The sequence below is a fragment of the Physeter macrocephalus genome, chromosome 10 (genome assembly GCF_002837175.3).
Source record: "Physeter macrocephalus isolate SW-GA chromosome 10, ASM283717v5, whole genome shotgun sequence".
In the NCBI taxonomy this organism is placed as follows: domain Eukaryota; kingdom Metazoa; phylum Chordata; class Mammalia; order Artiodactyla; family Physeteridae; genus Physeter; species Physeter macrocephalus.
Genome location: NC_041223.1, coordinates 37,717,829 through 37,745,426, shown reverse-complemented (window position 1 = coordinate 37,745,426; position 27,598 = coordinate 37,717,829). Strand labels below are relative to the sequence as shown.

Genomic DNA, 27,598 nt, shown 5'->3' with positions numbered 1-27,598 from the left:
GCTTCCTGGACTTGGGTGGCTATTTCCTTTCCCATGTTAGGGAAATTTTTGACTCTAATCTCTTCAAATATTTTCCCGGGTCCTTTCTCGCTCTGTTCTCCTTCTGAGACCCCTATAATGTGAATGTTGTTGCATTTAATGTTGTCCCAGAGGTCTCGTAGGCTGTCTTCATTTCTTTTCATTCTTTTTTCTTTATTCTGTTCCTCAGCAGTGAATTCCACCATTCTGTCTTCCCGGTCACTTATCCGTTCTTCTGCCTCAGTTATTCTGCTATTGATTCCTTCTAGTGTAGTTTTCATTTCAGTTATTGTACTGTTCATCTCTGTTTGTTTGTTCTTTAAGTCTTCTAGGTCTTTGTTAAACATTTCTTGCATTTTCTCAATCTTTGCCTCCATTCTTTTTCTGAGGTCCTGGATCATCTTCACTATCATTATTCTGAATTCTTTTCCTGGAAGGTTGCCTATCTCCACTTCATTTAGTTGTTTTTCCTGGGTTCTATCTTGTTCCTTCATCTGGTACATAGCCCTTTGCCTTTTCATCTTGTCCGTCTTTCTGTGAATGTGGTTTTTGTTCCACAGGCTGCAGGATTGTTGTTTTTCTTGCTTCTGCTGTCTGCCCTCTGGTGGATGAGGCTGTCTAAGTGGCTTGTGCATGTTTCCTGATGGGAGGGACTGGTGGTGGGTATAGATGACTGTTGCTCTGGTGGGCAGAGCTCAGTAAAACTATAATTTGCTTGACTGCTGATGGGTGGGGCTGGGTTCCCTCCCTGTTGGTTGTTTGGCCTGAGGCAACCCAACACTGGAGCCTACCTGGGCTCTTTGTTGGGGCTAATGGCGGACTCTGGGAGGCCTCACACCAAGGAATACTTCCCAGAACTTCTGCTGCCAGTGTCCTTGTCCCTACGGTGAGCCACAGCCACCGCCCGCCTCTGCAGGAGACCCTCCGACACTAGCAGGTAGGTCTGGTTCAGTCTCCCCTGGGGTCACTGCTCCTTCCCCTGTGTCCTGATGCGCACACTACTTTGTGTGTTCCCTCCAAGAGTGGAGTCTCTGTTTCCCCCAGTCCTGTCGAAGTCCGGCAATCAAATCCCTCTAGCCTTCAAAGTCTGATTCTCTAGGAATTCCTCCTCCCATTGCCGGACCCCCAGGTTGGGAACTTGACGTGGGGCTTAGAACCTTCACTCCAGTGGTGGACTTCTGTGGTATAAGTGTTCTCCAGTCTGTGAGTCACGCACCCAGCAGTTATGGGATTTGATTTTGCTGTGATTGCGCCCCTCGTACTGTCTCATTGTGGCTTCTCCCTTGTCTTTGGATGTGAGGTGTCTTTTTTGGTGAGTTCCAGTGTCTTCCTGTCGATGATTGTCCAGCAGCTATTTGTGATTCTGGTGTTCTTGCAAGAGGGAGTGAGAGCACGTCCTTCTACTCCGCCATCTTGGTTCCAGGACCTCAAAATTAATACTTTTAAAGTCAGGAATTTTATGATTTTTTTGTAAGAAAACAGAAATGCACACACACAGAAATACTTATCACTAGAATATTCATCAGTATATTATATGATAGAGAAAGCGTGGAAAACTCTAAATGTTGAATGGTAGATGTTGGTTGAATAAATAATGGGACACCCATATATGCAGACACTTTAAAATATTTTAGGAAATATGATTATGATATAATAAGTATAAATGCAAGTCATAATAGTGTGTATAGTATGATCTGTATTTTATTTAAAATATATGCATATAATCATATAGGGTTATAAATATGGATACTATAAAATTATAGATACAACTATATATCAGTTTTTTGTATTTTCCGTATTTTCACATTATCTTAAAAAACAATAGTAATGTAAAAAGAGATATAGTTCCCCCAAGACCCAAGAATTTTAATCCTGAAGATACTCATTCACACATATATTAACATGTACATGCATTTTCATGGCTATACTATTTCTAAGAACTAACTTTGGAAACAACCATGAGTCCGCTAAAAACATATTGGATTAATAAAATATGACATATCATATGATAAAACATTATATATAGCATTTCAGCCAAAAAATTAAATCTTTGTCTAATAACATAAGTAGGTCTCAAAGAATGTTGAGTGAAAAAAGGCACAATATAGAACAATACATGTTGACTATATAGGCAAATAATACATGTTTACCTAAAAGTATAAAGAGGACTAGAAGGAGGCCTGCCAATCTAATGACTGTTGATGCTACTGGGAGAAGAAATAAGAAAATGGGGCTAGTTAAAGGCAACTTCAGTATTTGTACTATTTTTTTTCTTTAAATGAATAAATAGATAACTAAATAAGTCATATACACACACATAAATGAAAGTCTAAGCAAGTACAACATCTTAATAGTTATTATTACTAGATGACAGGAATATGTTTCATTCATTATTCTTTTTTCTAGATTTTAAAAATTTTACAGTGGAAGAAAGCAAAGAAAAAAATTGTAACGTTTTGGGGAATGTGGTGTCAAGAAGGAGATTTTTTGTTTGTTTCTTTGTTTAAGATGGGAAATATTAAAACTGCATTTTCAAACTGGCATGACTCATTTAATAGGTTGTAGGTCAGTTTAGTGGGTCATTAGTGCCTCATTTTCATGGAATCTGTGCAGAAAGGAGTTAACATAGCAGGCTTGAGCCCACCATCCTTAGAAAGTCCGACTTGCCAGTTGGACCCTTTGCTGACATATGGGAACTTGAGTGGGAAACATTTTCCTACACTGAAGTAAAACCTTCCCCAAATGGTAAGGGTGGGTCACTGTCCCTAAACTGTTTGTGCACAGAATACAATTTATCCTGAAAACCTGCCTATCTTCTGGGAGCCTGGGATTTGGGTTTGTGCTAGGCCAAGGGAGCTAACATGAGCAGTCCCCAGTAAAACCTTGGGCCCCGAGTCTCTAATGGCCTGTGAGGCTTCACATGCATTGTCTGTTGCTGGCAGAATTACTTGCCCTCTGTGTGACTCCACCGCGAGAGCACTTTTGGAAACTTGCACCTGGTTTCCTCTGGACTTCACTCCATGTGCCTTTTCCCTTTGTTTATTTTCCCTTTTACTGAAGTAAGTCTTAGCTGTGAATACAACTAAAGAGAAAAAAAGACATGGCCATGTGAAAACATCTTTCAAAAAATATTTTTGGTGACTCTGCCTTTCATGGTATTCAGTGTTTTATATGAAGAGTCATACAGATTTTCTTAGAATTTCATGTAGAAAAAAAATGTTTCTCTCAGTGAGTTGGTATGCTTTTCTTTACTGAACACTAACAGACAATCACCCCACTGTTTTTCACATTTGTCTTTGCACTGGGAAACACGGAGTTAAATTTCGGTATTAATTGGAGTTGTCCTGAGCAAGATTAGACAGGGGTTCTTTTGCCTTTATTTTGCAGCTTTATTTTATTTGTATGTCTTACCATAAGCTATAAGTTAGGTATAGAAAACATGTACATGTAGGCATAAAATGATAAAAATAACCTACATGGAGTAAAAAGATTTCTGGGTAAGTAATGTTGTTTTAGGGAGTATACACAGTTCTCTCCACTTGAAACTAGGATCATGTGTTTTGTAGGCCTTTAAGCTCAAGTGTATATAATCCTATGATTACAATAGGGATTAAATTCTTTCCTTAGTTATGTATATATATAAATGTCATTGACTTTTGGGAAGTTATTATTAAATTTTAACTGAGTGTATATTTTTACAGTGTGGGCACCAGTCACATTAATCTTTCTATTCCAATTGTATTCAGTGGTTATTTTGGCACAAGCAAAGCATTATAAATAGATTAACACATTCAGTGGTAAAAGGTTAAGATAAAACATGTAGAATTACAAAGCCAGTGATACAGAGAAGCATTTATTCACTTTACAAAAGAGGTTACCACTTATTTCTTTTAATCAGATTTTCTGATGCATTTAAACATATGTTTACGCTCAACCTTCTAATAGTACACAGTAGAATTAGAGTTTTTATAAGTATAACCACTAGTCATTTCTAATGCTGGCTATTCAAGAGTTTGTGATAGAGTAACTTGTACGTATTAAAGAAAAGCTTTATATTCTTTATAGAAGCATGGTAAATTGGCTCCTTTCTTTGGCATTAGCATCAATTAATGAAGAACAGAACCGAAAAACGCTACTGCATTATATCTGTATTTTGTACAGCATTTTATTTTTTTTTAATTTTTTTTATTTTTATTTTTTTTTTTAAAGTATGTTTTTATTTATTTATTTATTTATTTATTTTTTTGCGGTATGTGGGCCTCTCACTGTTGTGGCCTCTCCTGTTGCGAAGCGCAGGCTCCGGACGCGCAGGCTCGGCAGCCATGGCTCACGGGCCTAGCCGCTCCGCGGCATGTGGGATCTTCCCGGACCGGGGCACGAACCCGTGTCCCCTGCATTGGCAGGCAGACTTTCAACCACTGCGCCACCAGGGAAGCCCTTGTACAGCATTTTAAATAATTTCTTAGTCAAGCCTTCCATTTTACATTTGAGGAAAGTTACAATTATCTTTATTTTCATAAGATCAAGTGACTTGCTGGAAATGCCGGGGTCACTGGTATTGTGTTAAAAATTAGAATTATTTACCCTTTTTTTCCAAAACTTGGTCTAATTCATACCTCATTTTGATACAACAGAATGAGCTCATAGTATTATCTCAAGGACAGATCTCCTTGAGTAGAAGAATTTTCACTGAAAACATAACATCTTGTTTGTTTTAGTTGAAGGCTTTCCAAACACATTAGCATTCACAAAACTTGGATTTCAACTCAGAAGGACAGTGAGAACTAGGGAGAAGACAACAGTGGACCAGAAATCCAGACCCATTTTTAGAAGGAGAAAATGGATGGAGGGATAACTGACTTAGAGCTAGTTGAAACTTGGATGACTAAAAAAAGGAAAGAGGTTAGTCTGCACCAGTGAATCTCAGGAAGTCTTTGGAGCAGGAAGCCTCAGAATATTTTTATGATGGTGGTGTATTGTGGGGCTGAAGGTAGCAGGATTAGTTGAAAATCTGAATGAAGAGTAGGAACTCCACCCCCCCTCACCTTTCTGAACCTTACACAGCAAGGTGATTGCCCCTCTCCCAGAGTAATAAGATTTCTATCAGGGATGCTGCAGGCCCCGTGTGGTGAGGTAGAGGCTCTGCACTGACAGTAGGGATCTGTGGGCGAGTACACACAAAGGGCAACAAATCCCCTACACCCGGTTTGGCCACATGCTCTGGCACTGGTTGTTGGACATACGCTTCCAGGCGTAAAGCCAGAGGATTCTTCCCTGGAGAATGTGTATAGCTCCAGGGAAAATACCTGAGGTTACTGGTTCTTGGTGATTTCCCAGCAAAAAGGCCAGCTTGCCACCAGATTTTAGCAGTGCAGTCAGCCAGTGAGGCTGGCTCACAGATGTCCCCATCAGCTTCTTACTCTCTCACTCTGAAATGTGGATTGCATGACTCCTCCATGGAGATGTTCTTCAGCAAAACAGGAGAAATGAAGCAAGATAGTGGTTAACATGAACTCCAGGAAGCTATGGGCTCCAACAAAAGGCAAAAGTATTAGACTTAGCAACAGTCCGTATTGGAGCAGGACAGAGGGCTCCAGAAAGTATGCTCTGAGAAAGAAGAAATGGAATTTGATAAACTAGTTCATCTGATTATGTGCAAAATAACCTTCAAGAGAAGTTTGTAATTCAGTTGCAGAGTTTTAAGAATTATTAGTAATAGGGATATAAAAAGCTAAAAAATAAAAATAAATAAAAATTATAAGCCCTAGAAATGTTAAGAGTTATGTGAGAAATGAAATGACATTGTAATATAATATTAGGCTCACTAGTAAATAGTAAATATCACTTACATAGTCACAATATTTTAAAATGAATTTTTAATTAACAAAAACGTGTTATAACTACAGAGAGGATGGAAATAAAATGATGAGAAAAGTAGGAGAGTTCTAAATTCTGATCTTCAAATATTAGGAGCATAAGCATATTCTCTAGAAACAAAAAGGTAACAAAAGAAACAGTTACGTTGGGCTTCCCTGGTGGCGCAGTGGTTGAGAGTCCGCCTGCCGATGCAGGGGGCACGGGTGCGTGCCCCGGTCCGGGAAGACCCCACATGCCGCGGAGCGGCTGGGCCCGTGAGCCATGGCCGCTGAGCCTGCGCGTCCGGAGCCTGTGCTCCGCAACGGGAGAGGCCACGACAGTGAGAGGCCCGCGTACCAAAAAAAAAAAAAAGAAACAGTTATGTTAAAAACTGTTTCCCTCTCAGAATAGGGGTTAGAGTTGGATTTCTGTTTTTATTACCTACCTTGTAAGAATCATTTGATATTTTATAAATAACAGGCAAGAATGATATCGATAAAAATAGAGTGAACAATCACATATAGGTGACTTACCTAACTCTAATTTTTCAGTTGCATAGACAGTATTGTATCACTCTGTGACCCTGGGAAAGCTACTTAACTTTTGAGAAGCCTTAGTTTCCTCATTTGCAAAATGGAGATGATGACGATGATTATAACAATAAAAATAACCTCATATGAATGTTATAAAGAGAGAACAGAATGATGCATACAAAGCATTTGGTATAGTGCTTGGTACGTATTGTCCTTGTTGGGTATTATTAATACTACTTTAATACAGATGTATTTGCCTCTCTAATCCATTAAGTTTTTGATAAGCTATGGGAAAGCAGATTACATCTGAATAGCACTTAACTGAATAGTTACTTAATTAACCTTTAAAACCAGAAATGATCATGTCTGAATATTTAATCAGTTTCTAGCCAAAGGTCGTATCACTAATAAAGTTTTTACTTCTAAGGTCACTTAGAGTTATTGATGAGAACTCTTTAAGTTTGCTGTTTTAAAGTGAAGAATTAGCTTGTGTATTCTATTTTAAAATAGAAAAAATAAAAAGCTTTTAGCGTATATCGACTTCTATTGCTAAATGTTTAAAAATTCTAAGGTGGACTTTCATGATTTCCACTGTCTTTTGTATAATGGTAACTATTCCTTCTTGTCATGTACATGACAGATTGTGAATGCTCATTTGATGGTGAAGAATAAGTGCAAATAATGACTACAACTTACTTTAGCTAATCTTGAAAATGTTATTCTTACTGTATTATGTGTTTGGCAATGCAAAGCTCTGGATGTTTATAGCTTTTTGAATCCTGTGCACGAATAAACAGATTATTAAAACCTGTCCCTGAATACCTCTTAGAGATGTACTGAAGAAAACCTCCAGAGCATTTAGTACTAGTGCACGTATTTTCTGGACTATTTTGTCACTAATATTCTGCCTTGTATTCTTCAGTTAACTTTTTACGTGGGAATGCTGTATCTCTTCAACTAGACTGAAAACACGTTAGGGCAAAATACAAAAAAAAATGTGAATATATGAATATGTCTGCCTATTTTTGCAAAAAGAAACGTAGGAGGGATACACAAGACAGTGAAATGGTTACCTATAGAGGCGGGTGGGAATGGGGTGGAAGGTAGAGGAGTAGGAGTAAAAATACTCTGAGTATGCCTTTCCGTGTAGTTTTGACTTTTGAACCATGTTAATGTTCTACTTATCAAAAATAAAATTCAATCAAAAAGAACTTAAAAAAATTTTTTTTAAAGAAGTAAGCCTGAAGATAGAGTATGAACAGAAGCAAAGGGGATAACTATTTATCAAATTGCATAGACAGAGGAGAATGAGTTCAGGCAACTTTAAACATAGTACTCTGAGTGTATGGTTAGTAAGATATATTATGAGCAGAAAGAGAATTTCAGACAAATCTTTATCTTTCTGTAGTGGTTTGTTGTTGCTAATTTGTTGGTACAGTAATTAGGAAATTCTTATTTATGTACTGGAAGATAAAGCAAATAAATAAATATGTTGATATCAGTTTTCTAACCATGGCAGAAGAGAGTTATAAGTATGGAATGAGGGAAAGTAAGAAAGAACCCTTGTGGCATTGGGTTATAAGTGGAAGCATCAGTATGAAATGCTGATTTAAAATAAAGAAAAAAAATTAATAATATAGTATTTAAAATATATTAAATTTATAATATATACATGGATAAAATTATATATATATATTTAACAACTCTGATGACTGAAAGGGCCTATAGACAATGATGCTGAGTGGTTTTTGATACCTAGTGGTAAAACTACTGAGTAAAGTGTTTTGGGGGAATAAAATATAGTCCCATAGTCAAGTATCAATCAGATTATTGATTAATTACAAGGGAAAAGTACTTTAAAATAGAGAGAGCTGGCACAGGCATCACCATAACCAAGTGATCAAAACCGTCACCACCAACAATGGAGAAAACTGAAAGTACGTGCTTCTTGATCTGACACCATGGGAAGTACACACCACACAAAACGTTTAAGTCAGATTTGTTTATGCGGAAATAGCAAACAATTCCAGATTGTGAGACATTCTACAAACAGCTCGCCTGAATTCCTTTTTTTTTTTTTTTTTTTTTTTTGTGGTATGCGGGCCTCCCTCTGCTGCGGCCTCTCCCGTTGCGGAGCACAGGCTCCGGACGCGCAGGCCCAGCGGCCATGGCTCACGGGCCCAGCCGCTCCGCGGCACGTGGGATCTTCCCGGACCGGGGCGCGAACCCGGTTCCCCTGCATCGGCAGGCGGACGCGCAACCACTGCGCCACCAGGGAAGCCCTCGCCTGAATTCTTAAAATGTTAGTAACAACTTATTTTATTTAAAAAAATGAAAGATTAAAACAGATGAAAGAGAAATGACAACAAAATGTACTATATGATCCTTGACTGGATCCTGAATGATTTTTAAAAATCAGCTATGCAGAACATTTTGGGGACAATTAGGGAAATATGAATATAGAATGTGTATTGGGTAAGAATATTTTATCTCTGCTGTTTCCTGATGAGATGATTATATCATGATTAAGTAAAATAATGCCCCTATTCTCCTAAGTGGTTAAACAAAAAAGAAGAAAAAAGTAAGAGGCATGTGTGTATGCGTGTGTGTGTGTGTGTGAGAGAGAGAGAGAGAGAGAGAGAGAGAGAGAGAGAGAGGCAGAGACTTGAAATGTTTCATTAATTGAAATCTGGAAGGAAATAATTTGAGGGACAGATTATGCCATGCATTCTTTTTTTAAAAAGTGCTTTAGTAAATTCTTTGCCAGAACAGATTTAGTGAAGATTTTAATATTGCAAAAGAAATGATGTGGATTGGAGGCAATTAGCATGTTTCCTAAAATGTGGGATAGATGTTAGTTAAATGTTTTGAAAATATTCGATCAAATAATACTGAGAAATTTAAATGAAAATCTCTCTAAGTTGGTAATTCAGGTGGGCAATCCTCTCTTTCCCTTTGAGAATTGCCTGTCACCATCTGTTTATTGGGAAAATGAATAATCCTTAGCTAAAATAATGTATATTAAAATAATAGTATATTGCCATTTTGCACATGAAATTGAAGTCACTGTTTGCCTCCTAGCTCAGTCAGCTCTGTGAAGAACCACACAGCAAATCTGGGCAAGCACCATACGTGCTGTGAAGGCGCTCCGCCTGCCTCAGAAGCCAAGGGCTGTTCTGTCTTTACATTGCTTTTCACCGCAGCACTGCTGTGCTTTCCCGTGCTGACTTCCCACCATCAGCGGGGCTTTAGACAGAGCTGTTTATCGTAGTGGTAAACAACTACCAGTGCAATTAAGAGACACCCTCTGGCTTGGGGTCAGACATCTGCCAAGGCTTTGATGATTCTATTTCACTTTATTTCAACAAACAAATACAAAGTGCTTACTGTATGCAGGGCAGGGTCTTGGTGCTCCCTAGGATACCAAGATAAATCAAATGTGGTATGTGCCTAAGAGAAGTATATAATCCAGGGAAAGAGGGCTTGAGACAGTTACACCAATATCAGTTATTAAAAGGTAGGTAATGAGAAGTGATTTAAGAGGCAACAAACAACATCCTATGAGCATTTGGTATTCAGAGGTCCCTTGTCTTTAGGACTATCGTTCAGGTCTTTCTCAAAATGGAGGATTGGAGCCCAGTCATCCAGATGGTTTGGGACATTTACAGAACCATGATTCATAGATGTGAGATCTGGTTGTATTTTTTTTTAATTGCCCTGCTTTCTGATGTTAATTATTGCAGCCAGGCTGCCAAGCAAACATCTGTTCAGGGTTGGATTCTGGATACAGGCTTGTTACTTTGGCTCATCTTGCTGGAAACTATTCTTACTTCACATGGAGTATTATATAATGTTCATGAATACTGAGTAGTATGTATAGGTCATCAAACTCTTTCAGGTCAGCACATAGCTAGAAGATTCACAGGAAAGGAGAAAACAGCAAATAAATATACTGACGTATATATTAAAGCTTACAATTAGTTAAAAAAAAAAAATGTTTAAACCACACATGTAAAAAGAAAAATATTGTCATTTTTGCTTATCACATTAAAGGCAAAAGTATCGGAGGTTTTCTTTTGTTGCTTTACTTTGCATGCTTGTTTTTTTAATGATGGTACTAATCAGAGCAAGTTGTGGTGAAATGGTTACTATCATGGACTGTAAATAAATACGGCTTTTGGAGAGCAGTTTGACAATATGTGTCAGGAGTCTTATAATAATCATGTTCTTTGACCCAATAATTCCAGTTCTGGGAATCTATCCTAAGGAAATAATCTGAAATACAGAAGAAGCTTCATGCATGAAGTTATTCGTCACCACATTATTTATAATAGCATAAAATTGGAAGGAGTCTCCACAGGTTAACTGTGGGCCCTCTACTTTCTGAAATATTATACAACATTCTGAAACGATGATTTTAAGTGGTAATAACATGGAAAATGCTTATGTTGTGTTATGTGGAAAGGCAGGATACCAAATTGAATTTAGTGTGCGTGTAGAATAAATACAGTATATTCTAGAAGGATATATATGAAGGTGTTAATATTGTTCACATTTGGATGATAAGACAAAATCTAATTTTTCCCCTTTTTCTGTTTTCCACATTTCCTTTATAAAATCATTTATGCACAAACACAAGAGACCCCAAGACTATTACCAAACAGTTCCCTACACTCCAGGGCCCCAGTATGATTTATATCTGATTTCCAGTTAGTTCTAGCAAGTGAGAAATAGGTCTACCAGACCTATGTCGTTTAGGGAGAAAAAATATGTTTCCGTTCTTCCTCAAAATGATGAGATTATTCAACAGTTAACAAAACTTACATAGTTCCATTATATATAGCAAGGATCTAGTGAAATTTTGGTCAGCCAGTAACACTTTTGGCAGCTAGTGCATTAAAACACAAACAAAAGCAAAAAAAAAAAAAATCAATGCCCCTTAATCGGAGCAGCCTAGGGACACTTTAGAGGAGTTGGACTAGGAAGGATGGGCTGGCCATTAGAGAGGCCCAGAAGTGTTTCCTTTCCTACATCCCAGCCTTTTTTCTTTCCATTAACATGTTGGGTACAATAGCTGAGCCTGTGGCCAGTCAAGGATGTGTCTGTTCCCCTTAAGGAAGGCTGGGCTTCCAGCCCATGTGAGTTCTCTGCCCTGGTAGTTATAACTGATCTTTTTATCTTCTTAGAACTATTGATCAAGGCTAATTTGACTGTCACCCCCTCCCTCCCAGAACCCCTTAGAATGATCCAGAACAGGACATTAATTATTCTTCCTACAAGCCTACATTATACACTAGACAAAACAAATAAAATCACATTTCCTCCCGTATAATTAATGCTGCACCTGGGCTAGTGGCCCCGTGCTCCCCTTTATCATCTCTATCTGTGCTCCCTGCTTGACCCTTAGCCTTCTGTGGCTAGAGATCCATTACCTGAAAACTACCTGGAAAACCGACACTAGTTATATTAACCTCTTTTTGAATTTCAGCAAATATTCATTAAGCACCTACCCTGTGCCAGGTAGTGAGTGAGGTATATGAAATGCAAGAATAAACAAGGCAGAGTTTCTGCCCTCAAAAAAATTTATAGGATAGTGGAAAATACAAGCAATCAGTCTGTAATGGGATAAATAAAATGACAGGAATGAGCACAGGCTGCTACAGATTTGACATCTAAGCTAAGACCTGCAGAATTTAGGCAGGACGCATGTGCATGAATCATGTCCCGGGTAGAAGGAACAGCAGGTTCTAGAGGCAAACTAGTGTATGACTGGGGCATAGCTTGTGATGGGGCAATGGCAATGGGGAATCCAGAAAAGCCATCAGATCATTAATTGGATCTTTATTTCATATACAAAGGGGTTTTCACTTAATCCTGAAACACAAAGTTATCATCACTGAAATTTTAATTAGTGGAGTATCATGACCAGATTTGTGTTTTAGAAAGAGTACTCCAGAGCCTGGGCTAACTTAGTGGCAGTGGAGATCAAAAGATCTAAATGGTTCTTTGAAGTGTGAATAAAATGGAATTTTGTTGATTGATTGGTTGAGGGAAAGACGAGGCAAAGAAAAGTCAGGAGAGAGAATACCTTGTTTTCTGGTTTCTGTGCCACTCACAGGAATAAGGAACATGAAGGACAGTGGGCTGTCAGGGAGAGATGGGGAGGTGATGAGTTTGGTTTTAGGCTGAGTTTGAGGTATGTGACTGAAGACATCAAGTAAGGAATTGCATGTAGATATCAGAAGCTCAGTAGAGAGATTTGGGCTGGAGGTTTACGTGGGGAAGCCTTCGGCATATGTGTGGACTTGAAACCATAGGGGTGAAGGAATAACTCTCAGAGAACAATCTGTAATAAACAGAGCCTTGGAAACCCAGGAAGTTTTAAGAGATAGACATAGGAAGAATTCACAAAAGGGACAGAAGGAAGTACTGAGAACCAAGAGAATGTGATGTCCTAGGGGTCAAGAAAGAAGCAGAGGTCAGCAGGGTCAGTGCTGCAGAGGAGGCGAGTAAGATAAGGATTCATGAGGGCAGTTAGGAAGGAGAAGGTCATTGGTAATTTTGTAGAGAGTGACTTAAAGTGGAGGGGTGAGACAGATTGTAGTGGGTTTTTAAATGTGGACACACAGAGACAAGGACATTAGATTATCTTTCAGTTAGCTTGGCTGAAAAATGGAGGAAGACTAAGATGTAGAGACTAAGGCATATAGGGGTCCTAATGAGTTTTTATTTCGTTTTGCTTTTATGATGGGAGAAACTTGAGCGCATCTTATGCTTGATTGTCTGAAGTTACCAGAGAGAGTTGAGATTCCTGACAAGGCAGGTAGAAATATTCATCTTGGGAAGCTTGGAAGGTCTTGCTTTCTACCAAAGAGGAAGGAAGGTTGGAAGAGAATGTATGGGGAACAGAAAGTGGAAGGGGTTCTCAACTGAACACATTATATTTTACCGTGTCAAGTGGGAGTGAGGTTGTTGATTGCGTGTGTATCAGTCACCTGAAAGGAAGGGTTGGGGTGACGACTTGAGGAGGAGGTGGAAATTAGAAATGTTTCATAGGTAAGGAAGGAGTGACCTAGAGGGACCCAGAGAAGGGCTGCTGCTCAGTGATGACAGCCCAGATGTGCTTGGGACCATCTGCTTGTCTACAGACTGCTTATGCTCATCCAAGTATCATGTTTAGAAAGACATGTACTGCTTTTCATTAGGCATTTAAGAATTCTGGGTGGCCTCTAGCGACATGGCATTATTATTCCAAGTGACTAATTTTGCCAAGTCTGGAGAGGCATCTGCAGGGGCTTGCTTGTGACAATGTGTCCAGGCTCTGGCAGTGACTGGGTTTGGATTAAAGCTTCAATAAATATTAGCTGCTGCTGTCATCATCACCATCATTCAGTTCACTGTGACAATACCAGAAGTTTCAGGAAGGTTTACAATTTAAGCCTTTGCTATAGAGCACGAACATGTCATCAGAGCTCCACTTTTCTGTGGTAGAAAGAATGACAAAAGGCACTGGGCATTCCTGTTTTGAGAGGACAAAACTAAAACAAATATTAAAAACCTTTCTCAAAAAAAAAAAAAAAAAGAATCAAAGTTAGATGTTTATCAGTTGAGTCTTTTTAGTAGGCAGGTTTCCATATGCAGTCCCTAAACTCTCTAAGAATCGCATTGCTTTCCTGGATGACCCTTGATTTCATGGAAGAACAGGTGGGTATGTAAATGATTTGACTGCCCAAATCTGTCTCCCTTACTGTATGAAAAAAATTAAAACAAATACAAAAGAACCACAATGTACTCATAGTACAGTAGCATTTTTTTCACATGCAAAGAGTAACACTAAAGCAATAGTAATAGTAAAAGATAATTTCAGGATCCCAGGTTAGGATCCCCTGATATACATATATTTACACTCTGAGTAGTTCTAAGAGGATTTAATTTCTGGAATATAATGGCAAAATTTGCTGTAATTCAATATAAAAGTGAGGTAAGAACATATAATAAAACTGGAAATAGTACTAATACAAAACAGTATTAGTATATATATAAAGTATTTTGATATAGTATTCATAAGTGCTTTATAAAAAACTTTTAAATTATATTATTATTCTCCCTTTACACTTTTTCCTATGTTTGGCTTAGAAGAGAAAAGTATAAGCGTTTTTAAAAACAACTTGAGTTTCATTTTTACTTATGATTATTTTCTCTGTTAGAATATGGTGATGTGTTCTGCTCTTTCCATATAGCTCACAGTCTTCTGTTGTGGTCTCTGTTTTACCATCTTCCTCTATACTTTATCTTAGCTAATTTTCTTAAGTGATTTGTTATTTCAATCAAAACAATCTCATTTGAGCAGTCTTCGTTCTAATGCAAGAGCAGTATTTACCTCGTTGGCCAGCAGCAAAGTCAAGAGGTTTTCATCATTGTATTGTAGTCTCCTAAAGAAAAGAAGCTCAGTTGAAGCAGGATGGGATTTTCTCAAGTGTATGTGCAGTAAATCAAGACATTTAACACGGTGGATATACCAGGTATTCCAACCCTTTTTCACTCTAACCACAACACTTTTCATTCACCAGGCTAGCCTTTTGTGGATACCTCTCTAGCTCAATCATATTTTTAAAAGAGATTTCTATACTCCTAGGCAAAGATTTCTCCCTACTTTGGAGGCATTAAAATTCAAACATCAAAAGAGAAGACACTTTAAAAGAAAACACATTTTTTTCTCTTTTCATATTCATATTCATATACATTTTAACTTTATTCCTGGGAGATAGAAAGGAAAATTTGGTCACTCTACACTAAACAGTGTTTTGTATCTGCAAATAATGAATAGAAGCCAGGAATGGAATTATATTTTTCTTTCTCGAATCTAAAAACTCCAGGTAATGAACAGACTATTCCTAGAATTGGGTACATGGTGCACAAAGATACTTTGTTTTTGGCATGAAAAGGCTCTGTTGAAATTGCTCTTTTTAAGTTAAAAAACGATGTTAACTTGGTTTAAAGTCTAGGAAAGCACTGATGCTTGCCAGTATTGAAAGACCAAAACCTGTAGGGGAAAAAAAAACCCACCAAATATTGAAATGGCTGTGAATAAAAATACAGAACATGTATTTTTAAAGTTTGTCAAACTTGATCTACCTGCAGGTTTACAAGTAGTATCGTAAGGAGTGATTTTGTTGTTCTATTTGTTAAACAAGTTTCAAGAAGAAAAGTTTCTGGATATTATTAAAAACACACACAAAAAAAAAAACAAAAAAAAAAACTGTTTTGACATGAGCTCCGTGAAAGGAATGTTGCTTTCTGTGAAGTAGCTGTAATGATGGCAGGACTGTGTGGGATGAGATTCCCACAGGGTTTAGTTGACTTACGAAATGTCTGCTTTCTCCACTGCACCCTGCAGAGGGTTAGGACAGAGCCCAGAATCCATCAGTGCAATGGTAGAGGCTATAAACTTAGACCACCAAGTGTGTTCAGAAACAAACTTAAATAATGTTCATAATTTAGTTTTGATAAGTAAAATCCTGGACCCATAATTCTCAGTATTCTCTCTTGTTTTCAAGACCAATGCAAAGTTTTGGTTTACTGGTGTTGCTATCCATTCTGTATCCGTCACCTATTAAGAGTCAGAAAACACTGATGCAAAAAAAATTTACTGAATGATAAAAATTGTAACAAAAATACTAGAACATTTGGCTTCCCTGGTGGCGCAGTGATTAAGAATCTGCCTGCCAACGCAAGGAGCACAGGTTCGAGCCCTGGCCCGGGAAGATCCCACATGCTGCGGAGCAACTAAGCCCGTGCGCCACAACTACTGAGCCTGCGCTCTAGAGCCCACAAGCCACAACTACTGAGCCCACGTGCCACAACTACTGAAGCCTGCGCGCCTAGAGCCCATGCTCCACAACAAGAGAAGCCACGACAATGAGAAGCCCGTGCACAGCAACGAAGAGTAGCCCCCGCTCACTGCAACTAGAGAAAGCCCGCGCACAGCAACAAAGACCCAACATGCCAAAAAATAAATAAATAAATTTATTTTAAAAAAAATACTAGAACATTAAATAAGAAAAAAAATAATTCCACAACCTGAAAAATCGTGTTAGTAATTCTTTCTTCTTCCCTCTCAGTTTATATGTTTTTTCAATATGCTTTTACATATTTATAATATACAAATACAATGTTTATTATGTTTTCTGACCTAACATTATCAGATATGTATTTCATATTATTTTTCATTTTTTTTTCTAGTTAAGAAATAAGACGATAGTCAAATCTACTCATTGCGATCCTTTTCATTCTTCATAGTTTAACTAAAATACCTTCTTTTCCATGAGCAGTCAAACCCAGTTCTCCTTTGTGCTTCTCTGCCTGAACCGTGGTTATTTATGCCTACGTCTCTCTCCCCTAATAAACTGAAAATTGCTTGAAGGCAGTTTATTCATTTTTAAATTCCCCCCAGTGGCTAGTAGAGTGCCTTGTCCATGGTAGGCACTGAATAAATATTTGAGTATTTAATTAATCCATAGAATCATTTCCAGCAAAGTGATTTAAAATGAAGTTGAGGTGAGAAGAAATGAGCACAGCCATAGGAGGAAAATGACGATAAAAAGAGGAAGTGGTAGTATTAATTTCTGATGAGGTTGAGGTAGAATTTAAATGTAAAAACACCAGAAGACTATTTATGAAGATATGTCACAAGCCTGTATGCACCAAGAGACACTGCAGTCAAATATATAAACCGAAAATATAAAAACTAGAAGTGCAAAGATAATTTGAAAAAAATTATAGTAAACAATTTCAATATTCCTCTTTCAGAATCAGATTGAATAGGTAAATAATTAATGAGCCCATAGAGAAGTTGACTTAAATCATCAAAGCTGTGATTTAATAGAAATCTATATAGAATCTTCTCTTGATTAAATATTTTTAATATCAAAAAATTTTTAAAAGATTATGAAATTGGCTAGAAAAGAACCTTAATACATCAAAATTAAGAGTTTTTACAGTCTACCTACTCTATTCATAATCAAGTAGAGTTGAAAATAAATTTTAGAAAAAAAGTTACCAAAAAAAGTTTTAACTGCATAGAAATTAAGAAACACTTAAGTAGGAAGTAAAAACAGACTATAAACTGCCTAGAAAATAATGAAGAGAGAGCATTTCATACCAAAATTTTTGGAATGTAGCAAAAACTGTATTCATTACTAAAGAGTAAAAGCAGAAAACAAAGTGATTGTAAGAAAATAGAAAAAGAATAACAAAATGAGACAAACAAAAGCAGGGAGAGCATAATACTAAATGTAAAAATCAAAAGAAAGGAAAACTAAAAGAGAAAAAAGCAATATAAAGGATAAGCAAGCCCAAAGCTAATTATTTTAAGAAACAAAAGATTAATTGTTTGGGGAGCCTGATTTAGGGACCAAAGTAAAAGTAATGAAAATGAGAAAGAGACAAGATGAGAAAAGAAATAAAAACCACAGAGAGAAAGAGAATATTATTTTTCATCAAGAATATTCTCAGTGAGAGAATATTCAATTGTAACAAAGGTGAAAATCTAGGAAATAGATGGCCTTCCTAAAAGAAGACATACCCTCAAGTCTTCTATTATACTTGGCCCGTTCACGTTTTCTACTTCTTCTTGGGTTAATTTTGGTGACTTATAATTCCTGAGGACTTTTTTCTTTTCATTTTCCTATCTTTCAGTTTACTGTGGTTGAGGATAATCCTGTTTCCCCAGTAGCCAGACCACACCTGCATGATGGCTTTGGTTTCTGGGTATCACATTTTTACAAACCAACAACGTAGGAAGAAGGAAAGTCTTCAAACAATAGGTGAGGAATAGTTAATGAAGTGGGATGTTTTCCTGAGAAAAAAGACTGAAGGGACATGACAGCTGTCTTCAAGTATTTAACAATCCCTTACTAAGAAGAGTGGGTAAACATGCTACAAGACCCAAGAGAGAATTAAAATTACCTTGGTGTGTACAGGGAAAAAAACTGGAGGAGCTACTACATTACCCATGTCTGTGCTGACATGTCTGTTTTGCAATAATTTTCCTTGAATCCAGTACCTTAAATATACCCACACTTGAGTCAATGGCTCTAACTGGGCACTAATACTCGTAAATCCTCAAAATCACCTGTATCTGCAAAATTTTGCTGTCTTATGTCACTTTTCAGACTTGTTAAATGAATTTAATATGATTTGTGGAAGGGCAAAATACTTTTCCATAACTAAACAACCAATGGCTTTTGCTTTTGTTTGCTTTTGGCATTTTTAGTTTATTTAAGCATAGTTTGAAAGCCAAGGGAAAGACACCAATGAAGAGGGGGAGAGAGAAGTTATAAAAGGTCTCTTGTGAGCTTTGTAATATATTTTTTTAAAGCTTCCAAAGTTGTTTCTACTCTCTGAAATTTTCACTTGCCCCTTTTAACTGAAATTAAACCTCTGAGTAAAACAAAATTTAAGGCTTCCCTCTCCCACTAGAGTAATACTGATTATTAATCTGTGGTACTGGATTGACTAAAATATTTCCAAAGCTATTTTATGTCTATTAATGTGAACTATATATGTACATTTCCATAATTATGCATCTGTATTTCCATTCTTGGTTAAATTTATTTTAAAAATGGGGACACTTTTGATGTAAATGTATAAGATTTGTTTTTCTTTTGTATCTCAGCATTCAGTTCTACAGTATATGCATGTAATTTGTACTTTTAGTTATCTTCCTTTACATATATGCTTTTGGAGGAAGAACACTGAATTATGAATGAGAGTACTGAATTATGAATTACGGATGATTACAGAATGTAAAATGTTCTCCTTGTGTAAGAAATAAGTATAAAGGAGTTTCTAATTTCTGAAATTAATTTTGTGAAATACTGCTTTCTGAATATCAACAAAGGTAAATATTAGCAAACTTTTATTGAGTATACCTATCCAGGTATTTTATGTAAATCAACTCATACAGTCCTCTAAACAACCAAATTAGATTGGTAAATTCTGATTTTTACAGATACAGATGCTGGGCAAGAGAAAGATTTAGCAACTAGTAGTAAGGAGCAGAGCCAATTTGCGTGTGGAATCTACTCTTTTAACTATTAACCTCTACAGCTTTTTAAGCTAGAGCGAAAGCTTTAGAGCTTACATACACTTTTGGTCTTTTTGTAAGTTAGAGCATATATTATAATTATACAATTTTAGCACCAGCAGGGAATCCTAAAGGTGAATCAGTCCATCTCTAAGAGATTTGGTTGTGTGTGTCCCTGGAACTCAAGGACATGCAGCCACATAAATATTAATAACACCAGAATCCTATATCTGATTTCCATTCCAGGGTTCTTTGCATAACTTACCTGTGTAGTATCTTTATTTTCTGATTGTAATAAATTGTAATATCTGATTTAGATGAGTGTAATGATGAAAAAGAGTGGATAACATTTAAACAAAGTAAGCTCAAATTTTTTTCTTTTAGAACTATTTCCCTTTCTAGTGTATCCAAATATCTAGCCTGTTCTAAAATTTCTACCTTTCAAAGGGTAAAATTGATTATAGTTAAATGAATATGTACTTGTTCTGTTTATCTGAGCACACATTATGCATTTCTCTCTCAGTCTAAATACTTACTCAGTGATTTGCATTGAAAAAGCCCTCCATATTAATATTCTTTGAGGATGGATTAGAATTTGGGTGTTATCTTCTTAAAGAATCAAGATAAGCTATAGAATCCTAAAAAGTTGTTTGCTTACAACCTAATAATATATCTCAGTGTGCTTTTCAAGGAGAAAAATTGGATTAAGTTTATAATTCTTTCCACATATTAAGAAACATTTTTTACTGCTTGAGTTCCCAAATCTGAATGTGCAATTCACCTATTGGATAAAATTTTACTTAAGTGGATAAGGGAGCATGAAAGTTTGGGTAGTGAGGAAAGAAGAAAGAAGTTTGAGTAACATAAAGGAGGCATGTCTATAGAAAAATACATTTGGCATGATTGAATAGAAAATTAATACTGTACTAATTGTATAGGTATTGTTTTAACTATTTAAACATTATTTTGCTGAATCTTTGAGAGTTATGAGAGCTCAATTAATTAATTCCTTCAAAATTACATGTCATTTTGGCTTTAATGTTCATTTCCCTGACAACTCATGAAGTTAAACGTATTGTCATATGTTTATTGGTCACTTGAACATCCTCTTGACCATTTATCTGTTGGGTTGGTTGACCATGTATCTCTTGGGTTGGTTGTCTGCCTTTTTTTTACTGATTTGGAAGGGCTCTTTATGTATTCTGGATAAGCAAAACCTTATTCTTTACATATTGCAAATATCTTTTCCAATTCTCATTTGCATTTTCATTCTCTTAACAGTATCCATTGATGAACAGAAGTTTTAAATTTTACTTAGTCAAATTTATCCCTTTTTTTAAATGGTGAGTTTTTTTAGTGTCATGTGTAAGCAGTCTTTCCCTTCCCTAAGGACATGAAGATATTCTTCTTGACCATCTTTAGAAGTTTTATTGTTTCACCTTTTATAATTATAGCTACAGTCTACCTGGTTTGGGGTAGGAATCAAACATTTTTTTAATAGATATTTAAGTGACCCAGCACACTTTATTGAAGAATAACATTGTCCCCACTGCTCTATAATTTCGAAACATCGAGTGTTCGTATGTAAGTGGTTCTGTTCTGTACTCTTTTTCTGTTCTATTTTTCTGATATCTATCCTTATCTATCCTTGTGCCAGCGTCACACTATTGTAATTACTATAGTTTTAGAATCATCTTCTAATTTTGAATTAGAAGATGATTCTCCTCGAAAAAGAGAGAGAGAGAGCAAGAGGGAGAGTGAGAAAGAGAGAGAGAAAATTGCTGAGAATTTTATTAAAATGGCCTGGAATCTGTAGGTCAATATGGACCATATTTACATCTTTAATGAATCTTCCAGTTTGAGAACTTGTTATATTTCTCCATTAATTTGCTTCTTTCCATTTTCCCAAAAATATTTCAGATATTTCTATACAGGAGTATTGAACATTGTTGCATTTATTCATATGTGATGTTTTTAATATGTTATAAGTGATACTATTTCTTAAATATTATTTTGAAATTGCTTGTTACTAGTGTATGGAAGTAAGTTTGATTATTGTGTATTGACCTATTCAGCAAATTTTCTAAATTCACTTATTTATCCTAATAGTTTATCTGTAGATTATGTTGGATTTTCTGCATATACAATTATGCAATCTGCAAAAAATGGGGGATTTTATATCTTCATTTCTAATTATTTTATTTTCATTTTTCTTTTTATCTTCTTGCATTGACTAGCTCTAGTCAATGTTTAGTAATGGTGGCAGTGCATACTCACCCAATTTCCAGTCTTAAGAAAAAAGCTTTCAATATTTCACCATTGAGTGTTAGGTTTACTGTAGATTTTCTTATATATACTCGTTATTTGATTAAGGAATTTTCATCCTAGTTTGCTAAGATTTTAACATGAATGAATGTTGAATTTATCAAATAACCTTTCCTCTTTCTATTGAGATAATCATATGATGTTTCTCCTTTATTTTATTAATGTGTGAGTTATAGTAATTGATTTTTGAATGTTAAACCAATCTTGCATTCTTGGAATAAGCCACTTTGATTATGATATATTATCTTTTTCATGTATTGTCTAGATTGGTTTGCTAATGTTTTGTTTAGGATTTTTGCATCTGTGTTTACGAAGAGATTAGTCATTAGTTTTCCTTTCTTGAAATGTCCTTATCAGGTTTTGGTATCGTGATTATGCTGGCCTCATAAAACAACCTGAATAGTGATCCCCCCCTTTTTATCACTATTCACTAAGAGTAGTTTTGTAATATCAGTGTTATTTCATCCTTAAATTCTCAGTAGAATTTACCAGCAAGGGACCTGGGGCTGAAGTGTTCTATTTGGGAATGTCTTTTTCCTCTGTTGCTTTTAAGATACTTTCTTTGTATTTGGTACTTGGCACTTTTACTTGATGTGCCTAAGTGGATTTTCTTTATATTTTTCTTGCTTGGGGTTGAGAGAACTTCTGGGATATTTGACTTGATGGTTTTCATTAGTTTTTTAAAAAAATCAAAGGCATCTAGCACAATGCTCTGTAATACCTGCTGAGTAAACGAAGAGGCATATTTATCAGTAAAGCAGCCTTATGGAGAAATGCAGAACCTAAAAATGACCCTGCCTCTATGGTATTCCACAGAGTAATTAATGTACAGAAAGTGCTTCTAACAGTGCCTGGCATGGAGGAGGTGCTGCATACATTTCATGACTATTGTTATTGCTTTTGTTGTGGTATTCTCTTCTCCTCTGCCATATTGATATGTTTCTTTTTAATGATAGAGGAAATCTGAAATCCCTTGGTATTAAGTGAACAAAAGGCCAAGGCACACTGTAAACTATCATGATCAACACTTAAAACCAAGATCAAATTCATAAACCATGCATTTGATAAACTGAGCTTCGAATCCAAGGTTTATATTTTCTCTCTTTTTCTGTTTTTTGGAAGAGTTAATTAATCTGTCACTTTTCCAGTGGTTTCTCTCACCTGTGGCATTAAATTACTTTTGAGTTCTCCCAAGTGACAAATTAGCCATCTAGCTTGAGGTAGTGGATAATTATCTAGTGGATAATTGTGTCTCTTACTAACCCCCTTGGAGATTGTTTTAGAATTAAGTAATTTTATCTTACAAGAATGGACATGTTTTTGTTCAGAATCGGAGAGCATATTTTTCAGTGATATAAATAGTAGTATTAGCATTGAACACAACAGAAATTTAGACCTTTGTTTTAAGGATATTAAGTACATAAAATCCTATAAATAGAAGTTAGATGATGTTATTGAAACTGTTAAATTGATATTAAAGAATTATTGTCATTTTAGAAAATATTTGGTATCGTGATTATGTTTTTTTAAGATTTCTTATTTTCTTTAGACCCATACTGAAATATTTATGAATTGATGAAATATGTACCTTGTTGAATAAATAAATGAATGCACTTTGCTTAATCATGATTATTGGTTTTTAGTGATCTTTTGAGGAAATTATTTGGAAATTGAGGAAATTATTTGGAAAAGATAGACGTGTAGAGGCCAAGAGATTGCATAGGTCATGAGTAGCATTTTATTATGAAGAAGGGGATATTGTTAGTATGAAGAAGTATGAGTAATTCAAAGGATTGTATGAGTAATTGTTCCAAACTGCCAAATATTAGCTTACCAGCAATAATTCAAATTGTATAAGCCATAGGTGGGCCAGGAAATTTGAATTCTCAGCAAACACTTCAAGAGACTCATGCAGTTGTCCTGGAAGTAGATTCAGGCCTTATGCTGTAAAAGGAGGGAAGACAGAAATAAACTAGGAGGTTGAGATTAACATATACACACTACTATATACAAAATAATCAACAAGGACCTACTGTATAGCACAGGGAACTCCACTCAATCCTCTGTAATAACCTATATGGGAAAAGAATCTGAAAAAGAATAGATATATGTATATGTATAACTAAATCACTTTGCTGTACACCTGAAACTAACACAATATTGTAAATCAACTATACTCCAATATAAAATAAAAATTAAAAACAAACAAAGAAAGAAAAACATAAAAACTAAAAAAAAGGGAAGACTTGGGACTTCTCTGGTGGTCCAGTGTCTAAGACTCCGCCCTCCTGATACAGGGGGCCTGGGTTCGATCCCTGGTCAGGGAACTAAATTCCACATGCTACAGCTAAAGGTTCGCATGCTGCAACTAAAGATCCCTCAGGCCGCAACGAAGATCCCAAGTGCTGCCACCAAGACCCAAAGCAGCCAAATAAATAAATAAAATTTTTTTAAAATAGCTGTAAAAAAATCTGATGAAGAGAATAGATCAAGCTGCATGATCCTTAAAAAAAATAACAGGGAAGAATACAAAAAAAGGAGGGAAGACAGAAAAGATGGAGACAGACATAGATTGGGAGAGTTTGTAGTGGGAAGATAAAGGAACGTGATCATATTGCTTCTGTCTAATAAAATATGAGATCATTTGGCTCAGTGTAGTGGGGTAGGGATCTTGGAGCTTTCAGAGAGAAGAGAACGTATGGAATACGCAAAATGCAGAGGGTGTGAAGCATAAGGAAACTGTGTGTGCTATGGAAATAGAATAGACTTACAGGCAGATTTGAGAGACACTGAAGAAGAAGATAAGGCACTTGGTTGGACGTTAGATGGTAGGTGTCCCAGTGTGGTGTGGTAATGAACACCCACTGCAGGAAGAGTGACCAGATTACTCTCTCCCTTGAGCTGCCTTGGATGGTTCTGGTCCCTATACCACATTCCATTTCTATACGACCTGACTCTCTGGGTGGTTGTGAATTACTGCTTCCATTGTTATTATTTATATACTTAAAATAAATAAACTGAGAGGCAAGGGAGGCCAGGTTAAAACATTGACCTGGGAGTAAAACATTCCAGCTCTTACTCCCAAAAGTATGCAGCTCTTCAATAGGCGAGAGTCCCTTGAGATTATCCAAGTGGACTCCTATGTGGAATGAAAAGAAATTGTCTTTCACATGCTGAAAACTGACGTTTTCTCTTTTCATGGGCGTCTGCTTCAGACTCCTAACATGGCTTCATGCTCTGCCCTCCTGCTCTGGTCCCAGTTCATCTGTACAGCCTCTGCCTTCAGCTGTAACTGAAAATAATTTATTACAAAACATAATTTGGGTTATAATAACTCTGTAACAAGTATAAAAATAAAATCTGATTGTAACTATAAGCAGACTCATCGAAAAAAGTAGAAAAAATTGCTTTGGGCTAATATTTGAAAGACCTCTCTGGACTATGTCTTGTACAATTGTAGCATAAGATGATATAGCAACTTACATTTCAACAGGTCAGTACTGATAAAATGGTTTACCCAAAGCCAGATTTTTTCATTTCATTATCAGTCTGGTTCATGTTCTTTACTAGTATTAAATATATTGTTCCCAGGCATCCTTCAGCCTGTAGCTTCTTAACTACCTTTCCTCAAGTCTGTGCCAGATAAACAGCAAAGTTAAAAGAAAAGTTACTATGAATTTAGGGTTTTTGTTAATTGCTCACTGCAGAGATTTTCTTTCCATGGATCATGTGGCTTTTCCTCATTCCTCCCTCCATTTTCATAGCACGCTTTTCTCATTAAGGTCAATGTGTTTTGCCTTCTCAGAATGTCAGGTTCACCCAAGTGACAAAGAAATGGTTTAGTGTTATTTGCCTTTTGGAGCTTTCACTACCTCCCTCTGCTACCCTAAGATGAGCAAAAAGAGATTATGATGCCATGAATATAAAGAGTTCTTGCTCACTACTTGTGGAAAACAATTCCAGGTCCTCCTTATTTCAAAGTAGCTTATTTTCGTCATCATTTTTTTTTTTTTTTTTTTTTGTGCTACGCGGGCCTCTCACTGCTGTGGCCTCTCCCGTTGCGGAGCACAGGCTCAGCGGCCATTGCTCACGGACCCAGCCGCTGCGCAGCATGTGGGATCTTCCCGGACCGGGGCACGAACCCGTGTCCCCTGCATCGGCAGGAGGACTCTCAACCACTGCGCCACCAGGGAAGCCCTTCATCTTTTAAAATTTAATTGTGTCCACACTTTGTACTTGAATCTTACACTGTAATTTTTAATGCTAACCATTTCTAGAATCCCCAACCAAATAAATGGTAAATGTAGCATTCCAGTATATTCCTTCTCCTCTCTCCTAATCTAACTCTTTAGTTCTTTGAAGAAATTCATTTTATAAATTACCTCAGTAGTAGCCAGATCTCATAGGGATTTTTTTACAACATTATGACTGGTTTAATTTTCTTACTTGTTCCTATGATTCTGATGACATGGGAACAGTTATATGTTCTTTGCCTGGAAGAGTCAGGGAAAATAGAGGGTTTTTCTAGCAATGATTTTTAAACTACTAGATGTAGTATATATAAGTACTTTCAAAATCCTCTTTTTTTGTCTTTTTAAAGTAGTTAAATGTGCCCTAAGTTTACTGCTGAGTAAGGTTGTAGTAAGGAAATTTTGTAGTAAGGTTGAAAAATCTGAAACACATTTTCATCCTAGCTGTTCCTTTAGTTGGCTCATTGTCTGAATGCTGTCTCATCCTGCAGTTTCCAGAGGATGGAATGAGAATTTGCTTCCTAGGTGAGACTGTGGCTTAGGCCCATTTAAGTTCTCATATTTGATTATCATTATAGTTAATGATAGAGAATGCTTAAACACGCTATCAATCATTTTGGAAACATTATATAGTAATTAATTATTTGGTACTGCCTGATATAGGTACCAAAGTGATTATCATTTATTATGTTAGGAATCATGAAAAATGACAGATAATCCTTAGCAGCAATCATGAAATAAGCAGTACTGTATGAAAAAAGAAAAAGAAAAAAGAAGAGAAGCTTAATAACTGGTGCCTTTTTTCTCTCTCATTTGCTCTTTCACACAGGTACAACTTGGCCAAGTGGAAATCAAATGCCCTATCACAGAATGTTTTGAATTCTTGGAAGAAACAACGGTTATCTATAACTTAACGCATGAAGACTCCATCAAATACAAGTATTTCTTGGAACTTGGCCGTATTGATTCCAGCACCAAGCCATGTCCTCAGTGCAAGCACTTTACAACCTTCAAGAAAAAAGGACATATTCCCACCCCTTCCAGATCAGAAAGCAAATACAAAGTAAGCATGTTCACCAGAGTTGTGGGTTAGATGGCACATGTTGGGAGCAGCCAAATTAGGCCAACTTGTGGTAGGCATTAAGTGGGCTTCCTTCCCTTATCGGAGTCCGAGGTGAGTATACAATGGCTATGATTCTGAAAATGTATGGTTTGGAGATGTTACGATTATCATCATTAGAGCACTATTGAGGATTTAATTAAACTTCTTTGGCTTTAACCTGTTTAAAATTCACTAATTGAAAAACTAATCTTTAAAGTAATTATCATTGCTATTACTAAATATTAAATAAATACTAAGGCTTTTAAAAAATTTTAGTACAAGCTTAAATTTTTCAGTGAACCCAGCATGAGTCTCCTCCAGTTCTGTCTATAATAAGTGAAAATAGTATAATATGCTATTTATTCATTTATTCAACAAATACAAAATGCCAGTATATGCTAGGCAGTGTGCTAAGTTTTGGGGTTAC

General features: G+C 36.4%; 1 protein-coding gene across 5 annotated transcripts in view; it reads left to right on the top strand.

Moving 5' to 3' along the window:
- Positions 1 to 27,598, top strand: part of RNF217 (ring finger protein 217) — a 121,089-nt gene that overhangs the window by 57,958 nt on the left and 35,533 nt on the right. For all 5 annotated transcript variants that reach the window (XR_003681446.2, XR_003681447.2, XM_055087524.1 and 2 more), the window contains exon 2: positions 26,899 to 27,132. Coding sequence is in view for 3 of the 5 variants with exons in the window: in XM_055087524.1 (XP_054943499.1) it covers positions 26,899 to 27,132 (234 nt within the window). In the remaining 2 variants the exon portion in view is untranslated. The remainder of the gene's footprint in view (positions 1 to 26,898; positions 27,133 to 27,598) is intronic.